This window comes from Thalassophryne amazonica, chromosome 21, assembly GCF_902500255.1.
Source record: "Thalassophryne amazonica chromosome 21, fThaAma1.1, whole genome shotgun sequence".
Taxonomy (NCBI): domain Eukaryota; kingdom Metazoa; phylum Chordata; class Actinopteri; order Batrachoidiformes; family Batrachoididae; genus Thalassophryne; species Thalassophryne amazonica.
The window spans coordinates 28,480,254-28,501,632 of record NC_047123.1 but is presented as its reverse complement, the minus strand read 5'-3'; the positions used below and the strand labels follow the sequence as shown (position 1 = coordinate 28,501,632).

General features: G+C 36.8%; 2 protein-coding genes across 6 annotated transcripts in view; one reads left to right on the top strand and one right to left on the bottom strand.

The window, feature by feature from the left end:
• Positions 1–366: 366 nt before the first annotated feature.
• Positions 367–6,401, bottom strand: wdr21 (WD repeat domain 21). 2 transcript variants are annotated; one of them, XM_034162220.1, is made up of 13 exons: positions 5,938–6,401; positions 5,609–5,721; positions 5,231–5,388; positions 4,383–4,465; positions 4,161–4,263; positions 3,821–3,964; positions 2,918–2,967; positions 1,750–1,829; positions 1,520–1,612; positions 1,330–1,427; positions 1,014–1,190; positions 731–845; positions 367–635 (listed from the first exon to the last, which is right to left on the bottom strand). In XM_034162220.1, exons 1-13 carry the CDS (start codon positions 6,015–6,017, stop codon positions 403–405), a joined length of 1,527 nt encoding a protein of 508 aa, XP_034018111.1. In that variant the 5' UTR covers positions 6,018–6,401; the 3' UTR covers positions 367–402. The 2 variants fall into 2 exon arrangements, with proteins under 2 accessions (XP_034018111.1, XP_034018112.1); XM_034162221.1 differs by lacking the exons at positions 5,609–5,721; positions 5,938–6,401 and having other exon boundaries at positions 4,387–4,465; positions 5,231–5,293.
• Positions 6,402–8,382: 1,981 nt separating this feature from the next.
• Positions 8,383–21,379, top strand: part of dpf3 (D4, zinc and double PHD fingers, family 3) — a 29,829-nt gene continuing 16,832 nt past the window's right edge. For all 4 annotated transcript variants that reach the window (XM_034162226.1, XM_034162225.1, XM_034162224.1 and 1 more), the window contains exon 1: positions 8,383–8,529. In XM_034162226.1, coding sequence (XP_034018117.1) covers positions 8,498–8,529 — 32 coding nt within the window. In that variant the 5' untranslated portion in view covers positions 8,383–8,497. The remainder of the gene's footprint in view (positions 8,530–21,379) is intronic.

Below are 21,379 nucleotides of genomic sequence, written 5' to 3'. Positions count from 1 at the left end.
GTGCTGATTTTAAACAGATCAGTGCCTTTACATTAAAGTCCAGAATGTATTTATTGAATTCTAAAACCTACTAAGAAGAAACACAATTTAATACAGTTTAACAAAGATTGAGAATACTGCAATAATCTCAATTAATATAAAAAAGTCTTTCAATTTAAGTACACTTGTCAAAAAAGTTGCATTAAGTAATGTGGACTGATGAACAAAACACCTATTATCTATTATGTTTAGCACAAAAGTCTGCAAAAATTATGACCTGAGTCTGTTTTTTTAAATCGCAATGGCTGTTGCAGACAAAAATATCAATCCCACTGGCGCGATTCAGCGGGAATGCAAGATTTACTGTATTTGGCAACAAAGAGTTTGACATAATAGATACTTGAGTGGAGCATTTTCAGTCATTTAAGAGCTGACGTGCTGCTCGCCAATTTCCGTGTAATCAGTGTTGTATGGGAAGTAGTACAGGTCTTGTTTGACAGCCATCAGCAGGCCTGGAAGGCCTCTGCAGCCACCCAGGTTCGAGGAAAATACTACGCTTGGGATCGTGTCATTTGCGGCCGGGTGTGGTGACGGGATGGTCCTGAGGAGGTGGCCGTCCTTCAGGCTCCACATCCGTGTGTAACAATCCTGACCCACTGTTGAAAAAAGAAAAAAAAAAATAAGAGAACAGCATATTTCACATTCATGTTGTTTGATTTTGTTGAGTTTGAATCTTTCATTATTTAATAACCTGCTAGTAGGAGGCCTTCGGGTTCGTTGACGTGAATGGGGAGGTAGGCGTGTTCATTGTAGTGTCCTTTATACTGCTGCACCGGCTTTGTTAGTCGCACATCCCACAACTTGATCTGCACACAGCACACACACATGCTTTTATACCTTAAATAGTATCCTGGGTTTTACAGGGACTGAATGTTGATTTGTGCATGAATGCACATGAAATAAGCAACAAACATTTGCAGGGTCCTGCAAATGAAATAATCTAAAAATCAAATTTTTAAGCTATAAAACTCGACCTGGCCCAGCATGTCTGCAGCCAGCAGGTAGTTTTCATCCTGCAGAATACGCACAGAAGTGATGGCCGACTCCTGATGGAATCGGCTGGCTTTACAGCTGTGATCCCTGCGGCCGCGCTGCCGCAGGTCTATGCTAAAGATCTCACCCGATCGGCAGCCGTTAAAGAGCACAGGAGCCTGAGGAAACAGGAAGGAGAATGAATGAAAGGTTAATCTATTAATTTTTTCAAAGATTATCTTTCCCTCTATGATGCTCACTCATCATAAAAGTGATTGACTCTGGACTCTTTTCAAGTGATTATAACAGAGAACTTACTCGAAGCGTAAACTGTTGAGCCAAGACGTCACTGCCCACGCTGTACGTCTGTGTTCGACCCGTTTCTGCATCTTTCAATATTACCCTACGAGACAGACCTGCCAACACAGACACGTTACATTTATAAGCTCCCGTGAATGTGACTGCAATTTCCACATGATGAGCAGCAACAAACGATTCTGGTACTAACCTGTGCTGAAGGTGTTTTCTACCTGCGGGTTGAGACACCAAGCGCAGGACCAGGCTGTGGATATCTTAAAGCTGCACAGCATCCCCGGCTGATCTGAGGTAAACAAAACAGTCACTTATGAAATATTCACATTCAAAAACTAAACCCTTCCCCGAAATCTTACTAAATTACTACTAGTAGCAATTTAATGTCACTTAATGTGTGAGAACGTCTATACGGTTTGTGCTGACCTGGGTTCGAGTTGCTGAAAAGGGAAGCAGGAAGTAAACTAACACAGCCAGGGGTGTCTGCCACGCCCACCAGACACAGCCTGAGACGAGAGTAGAGGAAAATGCACGTAGTGTCCAGGAAGCCACTCAAAAGCAAAAAGGGCATCAAATTTATGCAGATGATATAAAGTGTGAGAAATACTGTATTTTTCATACAATGCTGCATTTTTTCTTTTACAACTTTAGGAGGTCCTGTGACATATTCTCAAATGACATGTAGGAAAAAATACTGCATTATCACCTATGACCACAAGATAGCACTGTATGTGACAAGCTGCTCAGAAGAAAAAGAAGCAGCATAAGAAAAGCCCAGAATGAGGAAAAAAGTTCTGTGTCATAAATTTAAGAAATCATGACCTCAAACTGAAAGACTGGATTCTGGAATGCAGAGACTGAATATATCTTTAATACTAATGGAAACAACGCTTGTTTGGACTGTGTGAGACAATAAGAACAGCAACAGCTAGTCAGCTAAGTAAGTCTACATTCTTTTACAAAGTTTCCTGAGTTATAAACAAATAATGCAACAAGTTTTCAAACATTATTAATAATATTACTTAGCTTGTTAGCTTCTAACACTGTTTGCATTATAAATAATGCAACAAGTTTTAAAACTTATAATTACATGCCATGTTTACTTCAGCTATGATCGTCTGTTTAGCAGCCACATGAAGCAGTTTACTTGTGTTTTGTGCCTCAACAATATTAGTTTGTTAGCTTCTGCTTACTAATACTGTGTTTGTGTTATAAATAAACATGCAGATTAAATTAATTTTGCTTCTTGTTGCATGATGTAGTAACACCACGTTTCAACAAGAAATGCGACATACAGATTTTTATTCCCTCTTCGTGACACATTTTTGAACAGATACAACTAATACTCCAGTGTGGAAAATATGATAGTCAGCAGTAGCAGATGAGCAGGTAATGGACAACACACCGTGCATACTACATCACCTCAAATATTCAGAACCACCATCCTCATGTTGCTAGGTAGACCATGCATCTACAGTCCCTTACAGTGCAGCGTGCTTGTCATCAAAGTCACATGGTGTGACGTAATCTGTACACGCCATCAGCTAAAAACAGAACATTCAAGGACTGCTGCTACTGATGATGTCAAGGATACAAGACGTGAGAGTCCTTGTGATTGACTGAAGCCCAGCAGATGGAATTCACCTGGAAAACATTTCAGAGTACAGCCATTAAAATTCACTGCTATTGGATGAAACTTGAAAAATTATTGATGGAATTAAAGAAACTGACAAACAAGCTCATCTCCAGCTACATGCCACCTCAAAACCAAACATATGATTAGTGAAAAAGATGTCTTCTTCAGCTACTTTAAAATGAAATCCTTTCAGCAGGGTTGTGTGGAGCTGCGACTGTGCTATTTGTATTTTCGAGTGTAACCGCTTTTAAACAATCAGAAAACAGTTTCCTTCTCTGATTTTGGGTATTTCTGTGTGGAAACAATCGGTTCCTTTCATTGACAACAGCATCTGCGCCTAATTTTCCAACATCCATCCAGCAGGTGGCAGTGTTCAGCAGGTCACAGTCTGGTCTATTGGATGTTACACAAGCAAAACAAAGTTGCTTTTTCAATTGATCTGGTGTATCAAGTTTCTGTCTCATAAATGATTAAATTTAAGAAATCACACTCTCAAACTGAAAGACTGGCTTCTGGAATGCAGAGACTGAGTAGACCTAATGGAAACAATGCTTGTTTGGACTGTGTGAGACAACAAGAACAGCAACGGCTACTCAGCTAATTAAGTCTGCAATCTTCTACAAATTTTTCTGAGTTACAAACAAATAATACACAAAGTTCACCAAATTTTACTCAGGTTGTCCTCATAATATTCCATTTTAATATGGAAAAGTATAAGATGACAGCTTTTCCTGGTTTGGTGTTATCGTATTCATAAGCTGGAGGGTATGGTCTCATTCATTCATCTTTCCATCTATTCACTCACTGCATGAAGAAATCTATCTATATATTTGCCTTCAGCCAACAGAAAACGCCTCTCACCTTGCGGTTGGTGAAATAAAGGTTGTCGCACATTTCCACAGAGAGCGAGCCCTTGCTGGTGCTGCTGAAGTTCATGATACCGTACTTGCAGCCGCCATGAGACACATCGTTGACAGTGAAAATGCGCTCACAGGCTGAGTCCCCCTGAAAGGAAGCGAGGACAGATGATAAAAGACACCATGCACGTCAGAAAATAAACTGGAAAACAAGTCAAAGTGTCACATTTAAACACAGTTTTGAACACCAGCACAATTTATTTGCTGTGTATAATGTCAATCTTGTGCCTGTATTTACAAAGGAGATCATGTTACATACAAGCTGTGTGGATGCGGATTCTCACCACTACGATCCTGAAGTTGTCAGTGTGTGAGCTGCTGTTGTCCTCGCTCTGGATATCAAGTTGGTAGCGTTTCATTTGGCTGACCTTCACCTCATGGACCAGCCTGGAGGTACACAGTAACACTTTTGTTAAAGATGGAATTTCATTTATAGCATAATTAACTTCTTGTAATGAATCATAAATAATACATAGCAACACATACATGTTTCTGTGATACAGTACCTACAATACGAGTTCTCGGGTATCAATCCGAGGTGTCTTTTCTGCAGCAACAGCGACGCATTCAGGCCTGCTCTCGGTGCTTTCTGTGAAAATTAGAATTAACAAACAAGCCTGAAGACACAAACACAATTAAGAGAATGTCTTCTTCTCATAATGCAAAGTGCACAGTGCATGACAGAACGGGATACATATAATCTGTTGTATTTTATTAAGCTGTGCTGGAAGTTTATATATATATATATATATATTTTTTTTTTTTTTATAAGATTTATCTACACTCATGTTACCACAAAGGACAGCTCTTCTAACTCACTAATCAACAAAATTTTAAGTCAACTTAACTCCACCAAAATCATGAAATGATCAAATCTGGCTTGCTGCTCCTCACAACCTTCTTGCATTGTTCAATAAATATTTATAAAATAACAAGCACAGTTTAAAAAAAAAAGCAGAATCTGCACTAATCGACAGTAACCTGGGCAAATGCTGACAAGCTTAAGATTGATAAGTGACACTTTTCTGCAGAATGTTTTTACAAATTACAGTTCAGTGATTTTGATTTTTCAACTCCAAACTCAAGAGGCTTCTTGGGGTCACACACATATAGGGTTTGATAATGAGAACTGAGCAGTAAAAAAAAGAAGCTATCACTCTCATAAGATTTTTACAAAGCACGCAAAAGTAACCTCGACCTTTTGACCCCCAAATCAAAAGGCTTCTTGAGGTCACCATACGTAATTCATGTACTAATTTTGGTGACAATCAAGATAGTACAACTGAAGTTATCTCACCCACTAGCTGTGCCGTGGTGAGAGGGAAGATTCAAAAAAATAATAATTCTGACTCACTTTCCTTGGTTTGTCATCCTCTTGGAGCATTTTGCTTCTCTGTTCTTCCCTCTCTTTCTGTTTCAACTGCTCTCTGGTCAGCGGGTTACAGTTGTTGTGTCCCGGCAACAGGCGGAAATAACGGTTTTTCTCTGGGTCAAAGTAAAAGCCCGGCAGCTCTGTCACAGAAAAAGTCATGAAACATTAAAAAGTGCAACTTTTTCTGATTACTTTCAACACATTCCTACATTTTCCTCATTTTCTTTCAAGGCATCGCATACAAACACGGGTACAAATTTATTTCCTGCTGCAGCGTTTGCAAACTAGTCTTCAACAAGCACATATTAGACACTCTTCTTTTTTGTTTAATTTGTGAAAGCAGCAGAATCTGGTTCTGACCTGGTGCAGCACTGCGAGCTTCGGAGGAGGAAGAAGATGAAGTAGTAGACTGGTTTTCACATCTCCTCTGAGAAGTTGCAGATGAAGGACCTGCATCATCATCATCCCCATACCTGCCGATAAAAATGAAACATGATGTTAACCTCAGAATGCACAGCAAATGAAGGCACGTTCACAAAACCTTAAAATATGTATCGATTAGTATAATTAGCTTTTTCTGTGCAGTGATTAAATGCACATAGATCAAAAACATACAGAATTTAGTCAGAGAGTAAAAACGGTACTCAGGTCCGTTTTAAGCCGCAGTGTGAACGCAGCCTCAGACTCACCATTGTTCGTTTTCCGTCCGTCTGTTCCATCCAGGCTGCCGGTCGGGTCTCTGCTTTTCTCGCCAGTTCCACTTCTTCATATTTTATTCATCGACCCCCAAGATATTTAAGCTAGCTCGCTTACTAATTAATTTAGTTAGTTAGTTAGCTTCCACTTGGCTAATAGTACGACTCACTTCCAACATCTCAAAGTTACGGCGCGTATTCAAAATAAATAAAACAGAATCCCCGTCTTAACCTGTCAATAAATAATTCAAATCTTTCTGTCAGGGATGGTAAATTAACTCTTCAGAGCCTGGCGTATTATCTCGTCACATATAAATGAACAGGCTGATTAGCTAAAATGCTGCATAACACCGACCATGTTGTCCCATCTCAGGACGTCGCTCATTGGCTGCACAAACCATCACGGCTGACGTCACAGACGTTCATCGTCAGTTTCCTCCCTTCACGGCGCCATTTTGACACCAAGTGTGTTATGTTAATTGGAGAAATAAAAGTAAGGAACACGTCCCATCTTTAATATTTTAGGGGAATCTTGGGGCTGTAAACTGTTATAAACTTAAGCGTCATAAATGTAAAAATTATCCAACGCAAAAATACTTCTACCCTCACCTTCATTCTGTTTTTGTGTCTAATTTCATTGTAGTGGAAAAGAGGTGATTTTTGCAAATACCAAATTAATATTCTGCCTTTTACTTTTTCCATATACTTTTATCCTCTGTCACTGTTGCTGTGTTCAGAACACTCAGAAGCTTGGAAAGACCCAACATTAAAAAAAAAAAAAATCCCAGCGACAACAGTGGCTCAACATTAGCCTCTCACAGTAGAGCTAAGCTAATGTTTTCTTTGGGCAAATTTAAAATCATCAAAGAAGTTTTTGTTGACGTGTAGTGCTGCTAATGTAACTAACAACATAGAATGTGAAGGTGTAGTCTTGCTAAAATTTTATTTTAAAGATGCCTTAGTAACATCAAACCAGTTGCAAACATGGCTGCCATCAATGTGACGTAAACTGTGTTATCTCAGGTTGCTAAGTTTCTGAACGAAAATTCTTGCCCGACTGAGTGTTCAAGGCATTTTTCCCAGAGCTAGGGGTCGGAATCTATGACTTTCCAAGAGTTTTGTACACAGCATAGCTTTCTTACAACCACTTTGGTCGCATATTTCAAGAAGTGGCTCACATAGTCGACAGAATCCCTGGGAATTTTTGGCCATGTCCACGTTAATGCGGAAAGCACTTCTTTGGCTAATTAAAAGACATCTTTTCTCATTAAATTTATCCTATTTTCAGTCACTTCTCACCATGGCTGTGAGATTTGGGTTGAGTGTGCTGTAGTGTACTGCTACCAACAAGAACATGTTAAAAAAAGGCTACCTAAATGCGTTTCAAAGATTTCAAAACGTTCAGGGACAGCATTTCCAGTTTGCCATAACTCTTTTGCAGTACCATCAAAAAGTTTTGTTGTCATCGCCAGCCACATTTGATTCTTTAATTCTGGTTTTAGTTTCCTGCTGTTGTATATTTTGTCCTGTATATTTGCCGACATAGACATTTCTTTCTGGGGCTGCTATGGCGTCAGTATATCACGTGACAGCATATCATCCAATCATACCTCAAATGGACTCAACCAGAGTTGGCCAGGTGGGTCTGTTTGAGGAGCGTTAGCTACCACCCAGTGGCCATACTCAGTTACTACAACAGCGTAGGTCTTATTTTGAAAATCCAGACAAAAATCTCAGCCAGCAAAATAAATAAAATAGCAAGGTCAGAACTACATCCGCTACATATATCCATTTAAAATGGCAGGTAGATTTTTATTTGGTCTTTTTAGAACAAAATTGAAATAAAATAAGTTTTGAGAGCAAGACTTAAATAAAGTACAGTTTTGTTTTCACAAAGTAAGAATTATATACAGTGTAAAAGGAAAGAAGAAATTTATTTATTTCATTGGATTGTCAAATATAACAAAATTAAATATGTGTTTCGGTGCAATATTATTATTATTATTATTATTATTATTATTATTATTATTATTATTATGTTTGATAGAGGGGTGTACCCCGGCTCATGCCCCAATGAGTGCTGGGATAGGCTCCAGCCACCCTGTGACCCCCAAATGGAGTAAGAGGGGGCAGAAAATGGATTGATTGTTTTTTGTGACAGAGAAAAAGAATAGCATTTTTGGTATTATAATAATAATAATAACAGCAACAACAACAGAAATTATAATAATAATAATAATAATAATAATAATAATAATAATAATAATAAAAGCAGCAACAACAACAGAAATTGTTATGACAATAATAATAATAATAATTGTTGTCGTTGTTATTGTTAGAACAATAATATTAACAATTTTATTATTATTATCATCATCATCATCATATTAAAAATTGTCATATTTGGTCAATAGTGTGACTACGTTTATTTTGGCAGTTTTCTATGAAGCCACGCCCATTTTCTTAACGTCCAGAATCGCATTTGCTGATGTGTTTTTAAGGGTCCCAAAGTCCGCTGAGATTTGGAATATTACGTTACAGTCCTGCAGAGAAAATGGCAACAGTCATTCAAAATCCTCTAAAATCGTAAGTACATTTCAAAAGAATTCATCAAATCATGGCAAAACGTCATTGTATGTAGTATTCGCGCTCACTGGTGCGGGGGAATAAATATGCTTTTATGTCATTTTGCATGCGTGATCTGCAGATGCTGCATCGGCGCATATGCACTCAAGTACAAATCTGCAGAAGGAACGTCTGCTTTTCACTTTACCTCACTAAAAGTTGCCACTGTTCTCTTTCTCAACACTTGACAGAAGTTTGCATGCACGGCTTGTTTCACAGTGCAGGATAGCGGTGTTGAAAACTGAATATTTCAAAGCGACATTTGCTGTGCCAGCTGGTGTTTTTCGTGCAGCTGCGCACGGATTACGTGCACGTAAAAGAAAAGCAATTTCAATGGATTATATCTTAATACAGAAGTGATTAAAGAGGCAAAAGATTAAGCATCCTCGAAATATGCACAGAGTGGTGTGTTATATATCTCAACATTTTCATGCAAAAGAAAGCATTTTCATGCTTAGGTTTTTTTTCCCTTCTCACACAAAAAGCTTATACCATTTCCAAATTTGTTAAAATCACTGTCAGTGATACTCCATCCACATGGAAGTTGTGGTCTATCAGGATGCTGATCAAGCAGCATGATTATTGCACAGGTGCACCTTGGACACTCAAAAGACCGCTCTGAAAACTATGCAGCTGTGTCACACAACATAATCAGGTCTCAACCATTCCAAGTTTTGAGAGAGAGTGTGAAATTGTCGTGTTGCCTTCAGGAATGTCCAACAGAGGTGTTGCCCTTGAACTGAATATTCATTTTTCAAACATAAACTGTATTCAAGGCCATTTCCAAGAATTTGTCAGTACATCCAACTGGTCTCACAACCACAAGCCACTTGTAACTATGCATGTCCAGGATCACCACATCCTGCTTCTGCAGCTAATGAAGATCTTTTTTATTCCAAGATCAACTTTACATTTTAGATTGGTCTTGGATTGTGACTAGTTCAAGGCACATATGGATCCAGTATGCCACCTGCCAGGTGGATGGATTATCTATATGAAGGGGTTTTAACAATATTATAAATAAAAATTTAAAAAATTGAATTTCTAATTACACTTGTATTGACAGGTACTCAGAATTAAAGAACGCGATTCACAAAACCAAAGCAAAACCAAGAGGACATTCATGCAAAAAGTGATCTGTTCATTCCCCTTTCCAACATACTGAATTATGGGAATTGAAATGGAACAGCAACTTATATATAGTACAATACATTGCTCTATTTAATGTCATAAGACATTTCTGTTTTTACATGTATAAGGAAATTATCACATAGGCCATATTTAATCATTCATAAGCTTTAACTACCACCAGTTTAGTGGCTCAGTCAAATTTGTATTACTGCCTTTTAAATGGAAAAAAAACATTTTGTTCCACAGTAATCCTATATACTGTACTTTCCAAAGTAAAAGTCACACCTTTTTCATTCATATGGGAGGACCTCTGACTTTTACTCTGTGTGGCTTTATATGCGTATTATTATTAATAATTACTGTATAATAACTTTAGGAATCAAAGCACTCTGCAAAATTAACACCAATAAAAAAATAGATGGCAATAATAAACAGTGCATTGCAACAATGTACAGACATCCTAAAAAGTTGATTATCTTTTCACAATATTTTAATTAAATAATAATTCAAGTGATTTGCCAAATAAATGCCAACATTTGATTTACATTTGTTTAAGGGCCAATTCACTTCTTATTTCACTTTTATCAAATTGTACCTTGAAAATGTTTTGAACTTGTAGACAAAAATGAGCTGATGAAGGAATTTTTGGAGTTTGTCAGAAAAAAAAATCGATTCATAATTTTTTTTTTTTCTTGATGAAATTCCAAATTATTCACTTGTTCCACTCCCGCAATGCAAATATTTGCTTTTTGTTTTTATTTGAGTTAAGCTGATTTAAATATCCCTTGAAAGGGTTTAACTCAAATATTTTCTTATTTTAAATGGCTTAAAATGATTTAATTTCATTTTGGTTATTGTTTAAATTGCGTTGCATCAAGGATTGACTAACATGCTAAATAATCTGCATTAAATGAGTTTCAAACCACATATTACCTGGATTTAAACAGCTTTAAACTCATGGTAAGTTGCTTTAAAAATTGGTATAAATTGTGTTACGTGACTCTTTGCCATCATTACTGTCTGGCACAAATTGTTTGTAAAGGTATTTTAAATTTGTAAAATTCCAGGGGAGAAAAAAAACCCAGAGCAAAGCAGCAATACGTTTGTCTGTACAGAATTGTGCATGTAGAGTAGGAGATTAGGGGCGTCCCATCCCAGGAATCCTGAGTCCATCTGGCACTATAGGGCAAGAGAGGATTTCACTTAAAACAAGACTGTAAAGACAGACATCCTCTCAGTAATGACCGATTAATCACATATTATAATTATACTCACAAACACGCTCAATAAAGCCATTTTAGTGCCAGCTATATGCCAGTTACCGGTAGTCAAACTAACAGCCTTAGATATGTATTGTAGGTACTAAGATTGGTTATCTAGCTAATAATCACTTGAAAGGAATCCATTTATTTTATTAATCTGTGAGCTTGCCTTCATTAAAATTACTCCGTGTTAGTCAAACATAACCCATCAATCAGAATTATACTCACAAACAAGTGCAATAAAGCCATTTTTATGTCAGTACCAAGAAGTCAAGCTAACCGCCTTAGTAATGCATTAAATATCTTCACATATATATTCAATTGTAATCACAAATTATAATTCTACTTGGAAACAAGAGTAATAAAAGCCATTTTTATGTCAGTAGCCACCAAGTAGTGAAGCTAACAGCGTTAGCTAGCTTCTTTGCCAGCCGAAATAGGAGTGTCTTTGTTATTTCTTGTGTTGCCTTTATTAAATTGTCTGAGTGTCAGCCTTACATGACTCATTAATCACAAATTAGAATTCTGTTCTCAAACAAGTTCAATAAAAGCCATTTTTATGTCAGTACCAAGAAGTCAAGCTAACCGCCTTAGTAATGCATTAAATATCTTCACATATATATTCAATTGTAATCACAAATTATAATTCTACTTGGAAACAAGAGTAATAAAAGCCATTTTTATGTCAGTAGCCACCAAGTAGTGAAGCTAACAGCGTTAGCTAGCTTCTTTGCCAGCCGAAATAGGAGTGTCTTTGTTATTTCTTGTGTTGCCTTTATTAAATTGTCTGAGTGTCAGCCTTACATGACTCATTAATCACAAATTAGAATTCTGTTCTCAAACAAGTTCAATAAAAGCCATTTTTATGTCAGTACTAGTCAAGCTAACAGCCTTAGTAATGCATTACATAATGAACAAGAGGATCGAGGCTCTCGAGAAGAGAGTTGAGGACTTGGAGCAGTACTCAAGGATTAACGATGTGGTTGTGACTGGTTTAAAGATTAAACCCCGCTCATATGCCCACGCAGTGGCCGCGGGCAGTGATCTCGAAACTGGCGAGATGGAGGAGAGCTCTGCGGAACAACAGGTCGCCGCGTTCCTGGCGTCCAGGGACATTGATTTGGACGTAAATTGTCTTGAAGCTTGTTACCCTCTCCCTACGAAGAAAGGCATTCCTCCTGTGCTTATCATGAAGTTTCTCAACAGAAAGGATAAGGTCACATTGTTGAGGCAAGGAAGAAAATTGAAAGGTACGAATGTTTATTTGAATGATCACTTGAGAAAAACAAATGCAGACATTGCTAAAAAAGCCAGATACTTAAGGAAAACAAACAAAATTCAGAATACATGGGTCAGGAATTGTAAAGTCTTCATTAAACTGAATGGGTCTCCTGAAGTAGCTAAGGTGCTGGTTATTAAGGACATAAAAGAGCTGGAAAAATATGAAATATGAGTCAATAATGTATGGAGAAATAAAAAAGTAAAAAAAAAAAATGTTCTACTTCACAAACCATTGAATCAAAACCCATAATCTCTACTTCAGGAGATGAAATAATACAACAGAGGATAATAAACCAGGAATTATTGGAATTAAAAGCAACTGAGTACACCGAACAGAAGATAATGGATTTGGAAAACGAAATAGACCCGGATAATGTGTTTTTTTCGACTGATACCGTTCATTGCAACTACTATACGGAACAGGATTGCAATAATACAGTTAAAACAGAAGGTAAATTATCAATTATCCACTTTAACAGCAGAAGTATGTACACAAACTTTAACAGTATCAAAGAATTTCTTCAGCAGTTTACAAAACCCTTTAGTATAATAACAATTTCAGAAACGTGGTTCAATGCGCAGAAAGGAATACAATTTGAGTTGGATGGTTATGATCTAAACTACATCAACAGAGTGAATAAAGGAGGTGGAGGTGTTGCTATATATGTGCGGAAAAATATTAAATTTAAGGTAATAGAAAGTATGACGTTAACAATAAAAGATGTGTTAGAATGTATATCAATAGAAATTTATAATGGAAACAAGAAAAACATTATTCGAAGTTGTTTATACTCGTATAGGGCGCCAGGCTCAAATATGGCTACATTTACAAACTGGGTGGACAGAATGTTTTCATCAATAAATACCAAAAAAATATTTATATGTGGAGATTATAACATTGATTTAATAAACCCCAATAGGCACACATCAACTGACGAATTTATAAACACAATGTACAGCATGAGCTTATACCCAGTTATCACCAGGCCAAGCAGAATTACATTGAATAGTGCAACTCTAATAGATAACATCTTCACAAACAACATAGAAACTAAAAATATAAGTGGTTTATTGATTTGTGACATAACTGACCATCTTCCTGTGTTCACTGTGTATGACTCCAATTGTAATTTTCAGGTAAAACCCCAATACTCTGCATTTAAACGAGTAAGAACCCAAAAAGCAATAGATCACCTCAATAATGACTTAACAAAACAGGACTGGCGCACTGTGTATAGGGAGAATGATGTGGATTGTGCCTTCAATAAATTTCTAGACATTTTCAATTCATTATATGAGATAAACTGTCCAATACGCCAAGTCAACAAAAACAGTACTGTCGCCAAAAGTCCATGGTTAACAAAAGGTCTACAAAATGCTTGTAAAAAGAAGAATACATTATACAGACAATTTGTTAGACTAAGGACAAAAGAATCTGAACATAGATATAAATTATATAAAAACAAACTAACTAATATAATCAGAGCCAGCAAGAAATTATATTATACCAATCTATTAAATAATAATAAAAATGACACCAAGAGAATCTGGGAAATTCTTAACACTATAATCAAAAATAAGGTAAGAGGTAATTCTTATCCAAATTATTTTATTGATAAGAACAAGGACATCTATAATATGAATAACATAGTTAATGGTTTTAATAACTCCTTTGTTAATATTGGACCTGACTTGGCAGCAAAAATTCCCGATGGTCGTAACAAGGAGCAGGAATTACTCATAAAAATCAATCCAAACACAATGTTTCTCTCCAGTGTTAGTGAAGCCGAAATAATAGATATTGTTAATAAATGTAAAAATAAAAAATCAACTGACTGTTATGACATAGATATGAAGCTAGTAAAAACAATAATCAAAAGCATATCAAAACCCCTGACTCATATATGTAACTTGTCATTTCAAACTGGGACATTCCCGATCAAAATGAAGATGGCAAAAGTTATTCCACTATACAAAAATGGAAATAAACATATCTTCACAAACTACAGACCGGTCTCTCTACTTCCACAATTTTCCAAAATTTTAGAAAAGCTTTTTAACAACAGGTTAGGATCCTTTATAGAAAAATATAACATAATTAACGAATGTCAATATGGGTTTAGGTCTGGTAGGTCAACTTCACTTGCAATAATTGAAGCAATAGAAGAGATTACAAACACCTTAGATAGTAAAAACTATATAGTTGGAATATTCATTGATTTAAAGAAAGCATTTGACACACTTAATCACTCAATTCTACTCAAAAAATTGGAAAGATATGGTATCGGGAGTGGCTTGGAACTGGATTCAAAGCTATTTAACGGAGAGACATCAGTTTGTGCAGATGGGTGCATTTAAATCTGGGTGTTTGGGCATCCCTTGTGGGGTCCCACAGGGATCCATACTGGGTCCACATTTTTTTAATCTTTATATAAATGACATATTTAATGTGTCACAATTATTAAAATTATTATTTGCAGATGATACCAATATATTCTATTCCAGTGACTATAGCAAACTTATTAATGTGGTAAATAGCGAATTAATTAAGCTGAAAACTTGGTTGAATATTAATAAATTATCCCTAAATATAAAAAAAGACTAAAGTCATGTTTTTTGGAAATCATAATGTCAATTCTAATTTACCAATAAATATAGACGGTGTCGAAATAGATAAAGTGTCAGAAGTCAAATTTTTAGGGATAACCATCGATAGTAAATTAAGCTGGAAGTCTCATATCAGCCACATACATAAAAAAGTTTCCAAGAATGTCTCTATTATGTACAAAGCAAAATATTTTCTGGATCATAATGCATTATATTTATTGTATTGTTCTTTAATCTCTCCTTACTTAACATATTGTATAGAAATCTAGGGTAACAATTACAAAAGTTTGCTACATCCCCTCTGTATAATCCAAAAGCGGGCAATAAGAATCATCTATAAGGTAGGATATATTGATCACACAAATAGTCTATTTTTGCAATCCAAATTGTTGAAAATGCCAGATCTGGTTAATTTTCACACTGCACAATTATTATATAAAGCCAGTAAAAACTCATTACCCAGTAATATTCTGAGTCTCTTCACCCAGAGAGAAGGAAGCTATAACTTGAGGGGATGTGGTAACTTTAAAGTCAAGGCAGTGAGAACTACCAGGAAAAGTTTCTGTGTGTCCGTGTATGGCATTAAGCTGTGGAATAGTTTGGCACCTCAGCTCAAGCATTGTCCTAACATCCATCAATTCAAAAAAAGATACAAAGAAATGGTTCTGTTGAAATACATGAATGAGGAGAGAGGTGCGTGATCGTCACGTCTTTTTAATTTATTTCTAGTTAATTTACCTTTGATTTTTTGCCTTGTCAGCAATAGAAGGGGTCTCGCTAGGACACACAAACTTTCATAAAATACCTGGAATTATCCTGTACATCAATTTAATTATATATATCATAGCCATAATTGTAAACTATATTATATATATTAAAAAAAATGGTAATAATGATAATAAAATCTTACTATATGTTTGTTAATATAATAGATGTTAACATATTTGCATAATACCTGTTATTGCCGGTGTCGTAACCATGGTCAAAAGTATTATTTTTATACATCATGATCCTGTAGTTGAAATGCTAGTCAAATAGAAGTATGGTGATGATGGTAATAACTTAGAGAGAGGGGGAAACATGTATATGTATGTATGTATATATGTATGCGTATATATATGTGTATGTGTGTATGTATATATGTGTAAGTATAATATGTATGTATATGTGGGTGTATGTATGTATATATACATATATGTATATTTATGTTTACATTTATATAAATATGTACATATGTAAGTTTATTGATACATAAAAAGACTTTTCCTTTTCTTTCCTCCTTGTTTCCCCCTCTTACATCACTTACATCATTATCACCAGATCAGGGTCGGCAAGTGGGGGTCTGTTGCTCAAAGGTCTCCCCCTTCTGCCAGCAGACTCCAAAACCTTGTCTTTTAATGCAGAGCCTAGGACATTCAGCAAAGGGTGGACCTGTGTCAGGGGGCGACCCCTCTCTGGCAGCAGGTTTACAAAATACTTTGCATCTTTTAATGCACCACACACATGACAAATGGGGAAGGAGGGGAAGGGGAAAAAAAAAAAAAGAAAATAATAATAATAATAATGATAATGATAAATTAATAAAAAAGTTAAGGTAATTAAATTAATAAAATAAAATGAATGTAGCATAATTGTATATATGTATATGTATTATGTGTATACATGTGTGTATAGGTGGTGTATGTATGTTCGCATGTATGATGTGTATATATATATATATATATATATATATATATATATATATATATATATATATGTATATATTGAGACAGAATTACCATCGACACACACAAGAATAGTCCTTTTAAATAGTCATTTTCTGAGTAAATGTGGGGAATTTATTGACATATGAAAATGGCTTAAGGAATGACACTAGCAATATCAATAGCAATAAAAAAAAATGGTAGTAATAATACTAATAGAAATAAAAAAAAAATTTTTTTTGATTGACAATAATTATTGTCATTATTACTGTCTATTATGGTGGGAATTGTTTTTATCATTATTATTATTATTATTATTATAGATACTCATCACTAATATATGATATCAATTACATAGTAATAAAAAAGGAATATTGGTCACACTCGGTAGTCGTAATAACGTATGGGTATTTGGGGGTGGGACTAAATAAGTTCGTCTTCATCCCACCCCTTTTCGGGTTAAGTGCGCGGGTATGTATGCGTGTATGTTTGTATCTCCTGTTCTTTTCAACCCAATGTGGGTAAATGTAGATGTCAAAGAAATGCTTATTTTGTAAAACTCAAAATAAATGATCAATCAGTCAATATGTATGTATATGTATATGTGTGTGTATATATGTAGTATGTATGTGTATATATGTATACATGTGTGTGTGTGTGTATGTATGTATATGTGTGCGTGTATATATATGTGTATATGTGTAGGGGTATGTATATGTATGTGTAGGTATAAATGTATGTATGTGTATATATATGTATTGTATATTTATTTATGTGTTAGTGGGTATGTGTATAGGTATATATGTGAGTGTGTATATGTGTGTGTATAAGTGTATATATGTATATAATGTGTGTGTATGTATGTACGTATACAGGTATATATGCACAGCCCAAGCAGAGGGTCACCCCCTAGAGCCTGGTCTGCTTAAGGTTTCTTCCTAAGAGGGAGTTTTCCTCACCACAGTTGCCTAGTGCTTGCTCTGGGGGTCGGCAGGGTTGTCAAACTGTCTTCAGGATTTGAGTTGCGGTAATAATTCAGCTAGTGGCCCCTGCCAGCGATGAATTACAACAGTCAGCAGCTGGCCATGAATGTGGCACGCCTGGGTTTCTAGACTCTTTCAGCAACATTTCACCAATGCATATTTAGTAGATTTATTTAAACCAGGAGTACCCAAGTTCGGTCCTTGAGATCCACCTTCCTGACACTCTTAGTTGTCTCCCTACTCCAACGAAAGACTTGTTAGCAGGCTTTTAATGAGCCTTTCATTGGATTCAGGTGTGTTGGAGTAGGGAGACAACCAAGAGTGTCAGGAAGGTAGATCTCGAGGACCGAACTTGGGCACCTTAAACATTCATATTGAAAAAGAGTTTATTGTGCGTGTGTGTGTGATTTAAACCTACAAGAATGAAGAGCTGATATGAAAAGTATTCAAATAGGTGAATTCATATGCATTATGTTTTCCTGCATTATTATTGTGGTTCGGTTCACAGCGAACAAAAGGGCTCAGGTGGGATGGCGACTGAAAGGATGTGGGACTGAGATTTGGGAAAATGTAAAAGAGGTGGTGGTTGTGTAATGCATGTATTTGTGTGTGTGTGTGTGTAGCAATGCACCCCTCCCCCAGTTTGCATTAGAGGGAGTGTGTGTAAGCGATGGGGGGGGGGGGGGGGGGGGGGGTGTCTGTCTGCCTGCCTGCCTTTGCTGCATACATTTATACTAGACCCTGCACACAGGAGCGAACCCTGGCTTTTGTCTCTTTGAGCCTGTGTAATGAGAAAGGCCTGGAATGATTTCCAGACCCACCAGGAAAAAAAGAAAAAGAAAAACATAAAAAAGACAATAGAGTAATCATCCCTTCTTTCCTTGATGTTATGCACATGGAACTGGTGCACGTTTCCAATGCACCTTCCTGTTGTGTCGTCTTCTTTTGTGTACGGACAGTTGTATGTTGTGCACTGGACGTGCTTGACAGAAAGTGAGTGTGACAGGGTTTGAATGGGAACACGTGCGCCCTGGGACATACTGGACCCCTGCTCTTACCTCCCCGTGCCTCCTTGACTCATCCTCTTCCCCCTCTTCATCTCCCTAATTGTTGTACATGGTGCTCGCCATCTAGGAATTTTCCTTCAGCATCCTGATCTCGATGTGGATCTTTTAAGATTCGCGGTAATGATGTGTGATTACCGATGGGGCTCGGAATGCGACCGTTGGTTGTATGTGCAGTTTTCCATTCCTTAATGATCTGAATGAAGTCATGCACACAACATGAAAACAATTCTCCATAGTGCCATATAATGTTTTGTCAGCTCATCAGTGGGGTTTTACACTTTTGGAAATATCACGACACAAGCCACTGGATATTTTTTTTTTGTCCAAGGTCACACTCAGTAATGATCCATCTGTTCAGCATCCCTTTCTTTAACACATAATATGAGCACTGTGACAAATGAATAAGGCCCAACCGATATATATATAGGTTTGTCAATATTGGCCAATTTGAGCCTTTCATGAACATATATCGGTGTTATTTTTGCTGATATGAAAGCATTTATTTCACCAAATAGCCAATGCAGAAAAAACACTTTGCCTGTTGGAAATTGTGTCATTACAGAGTTTGTCCAGCAGAGGGTGTTCTCATTGCATTTGTTTTACAATGCCATCAAGTAATGCTGGGACCCCATCACCCCTTGGTCATTTTAGCTAAGAGACAGAGGCAAAGCGACCAGCTGCCATTCATTTTCAGTCAAAGTGGCTGTTTTACAGTGACAAGAGACAAGTGGTCACTATGCTTCCAGCTAAGTGGAGCCAAAATACATGAGAAGTCTAAAGTAGGAACCCTTCGGGTATTCCCTTGTTTTTTCACTTTGGGTCGCCACAGCAGATCCGAGGTAGATCTGCATGTTAATTTGGTACATGTTTTACGCCAGATGCCCTTCCTGACATAAGTCCACATTGAGGAAATGTGACGGGGATGGAGTTTGAACTGGGAACCTTCTTCACTGAAACGAAGCGCACTAACCACTTTTCCGCCACCCCTGCATAAAATACGTGAGAAATCTAAAGTAAGAACCCTTTGGCTGTTCCCATGTTTTTTCACTTTGGGTCGCCACAGCAGATCCGAGGTAGATCTGCATGTTAATTTGGTACATGTTTTACGCCAGATGCCCTTCCTGACATAAGTCCACATTGAGGAAATGTGACGGGGATGGAGTTTGAACTGGGACCTTCTTCACTGAAACGAAGTGCACTAACCACTTTGCCGCCACCCCTGCATAAAATACACGAGAAGTCTATTTTTTGTAAATGTTGAGTGATGTGTGACATGGTGACTGTTCGTCCAAGTGAAGGCAGCATGACGTACCGTAGTTGGTTTTTGTTTATATTTCTATCTATTTATAATAAAGTTCAGGTTTAAAGTGAAACTACAAACTTCAATTTCTTTGTCATCAGGGTTTGGTTGTGAAAGGTTAAGAATCATTGCCATTTTTAAATATATCAGTATCGTACTTTTTTTTAACACCCTAATATCGTTCTCAGTATCGGCCCCAAAAATCCATATTGGTCAGGTTCTACAAATGACTGTTTTCCCCACTCATTAACACTGTGTTATCATTTAATCTATGAGACTTCAGAAAGTAATCACCCATGACAGATTTTTTTTTTTCTACAGTCTTCCGGCTACACTGACTGACTCTCCAAAAATTGTAAATATTCATTGATTTTAATAAGACAAGACCATCAGATCCTAGTGTGATCATTGCATCTGTATCCAGTGAACACACAGATCTGCCCTGTGCTAAAACAATCACAGTGGTGTGTATATATACACCGGCACAAACACACAGAGCAACTGCAGATTCCATCAGTATCCAGGAAGCCGTGGACCAAATGGAATGTGTTCTACGACATGCAATACTCTACTTTCATAAGCGCCGTGGGGCCGTTCAGTCACGCTGGGTGCAAACAGGAGCACGGTGCAGTTTGTAATGGTTCAGTCCGGTTCTTGGATGGGGGGGTGCAGGTCTCAGGACATGCAACCCCACAGACAGATGGTCTCTGAGGCATGTATGCCGTCTGTTTACTCTCAAACACATGCACCCAAATGCATGTGGGCACATGCAAACACTTAGTTATATAAGAGATTACAAGCCTGTTGGGCGATGTTACTCTTTTATTTTGAAAATTCAATAAAAAAAAGAAAATTACAAACAATATGGGATGACAAAGGGTGAAAAAAGAGAAAAGAAAAGTAGTTCCATCCACACATTTATAATGAATAAACAAATATACAGAAACAGTTACAGGTGTAATCCATTTTGATGTTTCTAACCATTAAAGTCATAAAAAGGATTTAAAATTTTGACCCACAAGGGTTAAAAATACAGCTACAAGATCCCATGACAGTCTCTGTGGAGATTTCTTCTTCTTATCAGTTGTTTATTCTTTTACGACAGGGCTTTCAAACTGGTGGCCCTTGGGCTGGTTGAAGTCTGAGCCAACAGTTTAGATCAGTGTTTTGCAAACATTTTCAGATCAAACACCACTCCCTGAGGAACACCTAACTCCCCAAATATCCAAAAACAATTAGTCTACATGCCACTGCAACAGTATATTACAAGTGTCACAAAGCAGGCAATTCAAATTCCAAATTTTGGATTTACATATGAGTTAATAATGAAAATAATACATATATCCTACTACCTATGAGACTTTTTGAGTCACTTAAATGGTTTCAGAAACATTTTTAAGTTAGAATATGATTATAATTTAAAATGTGACATTTTGTCAGTATACTCATGGACCACTAGGGGTTGCGCATGGACCAC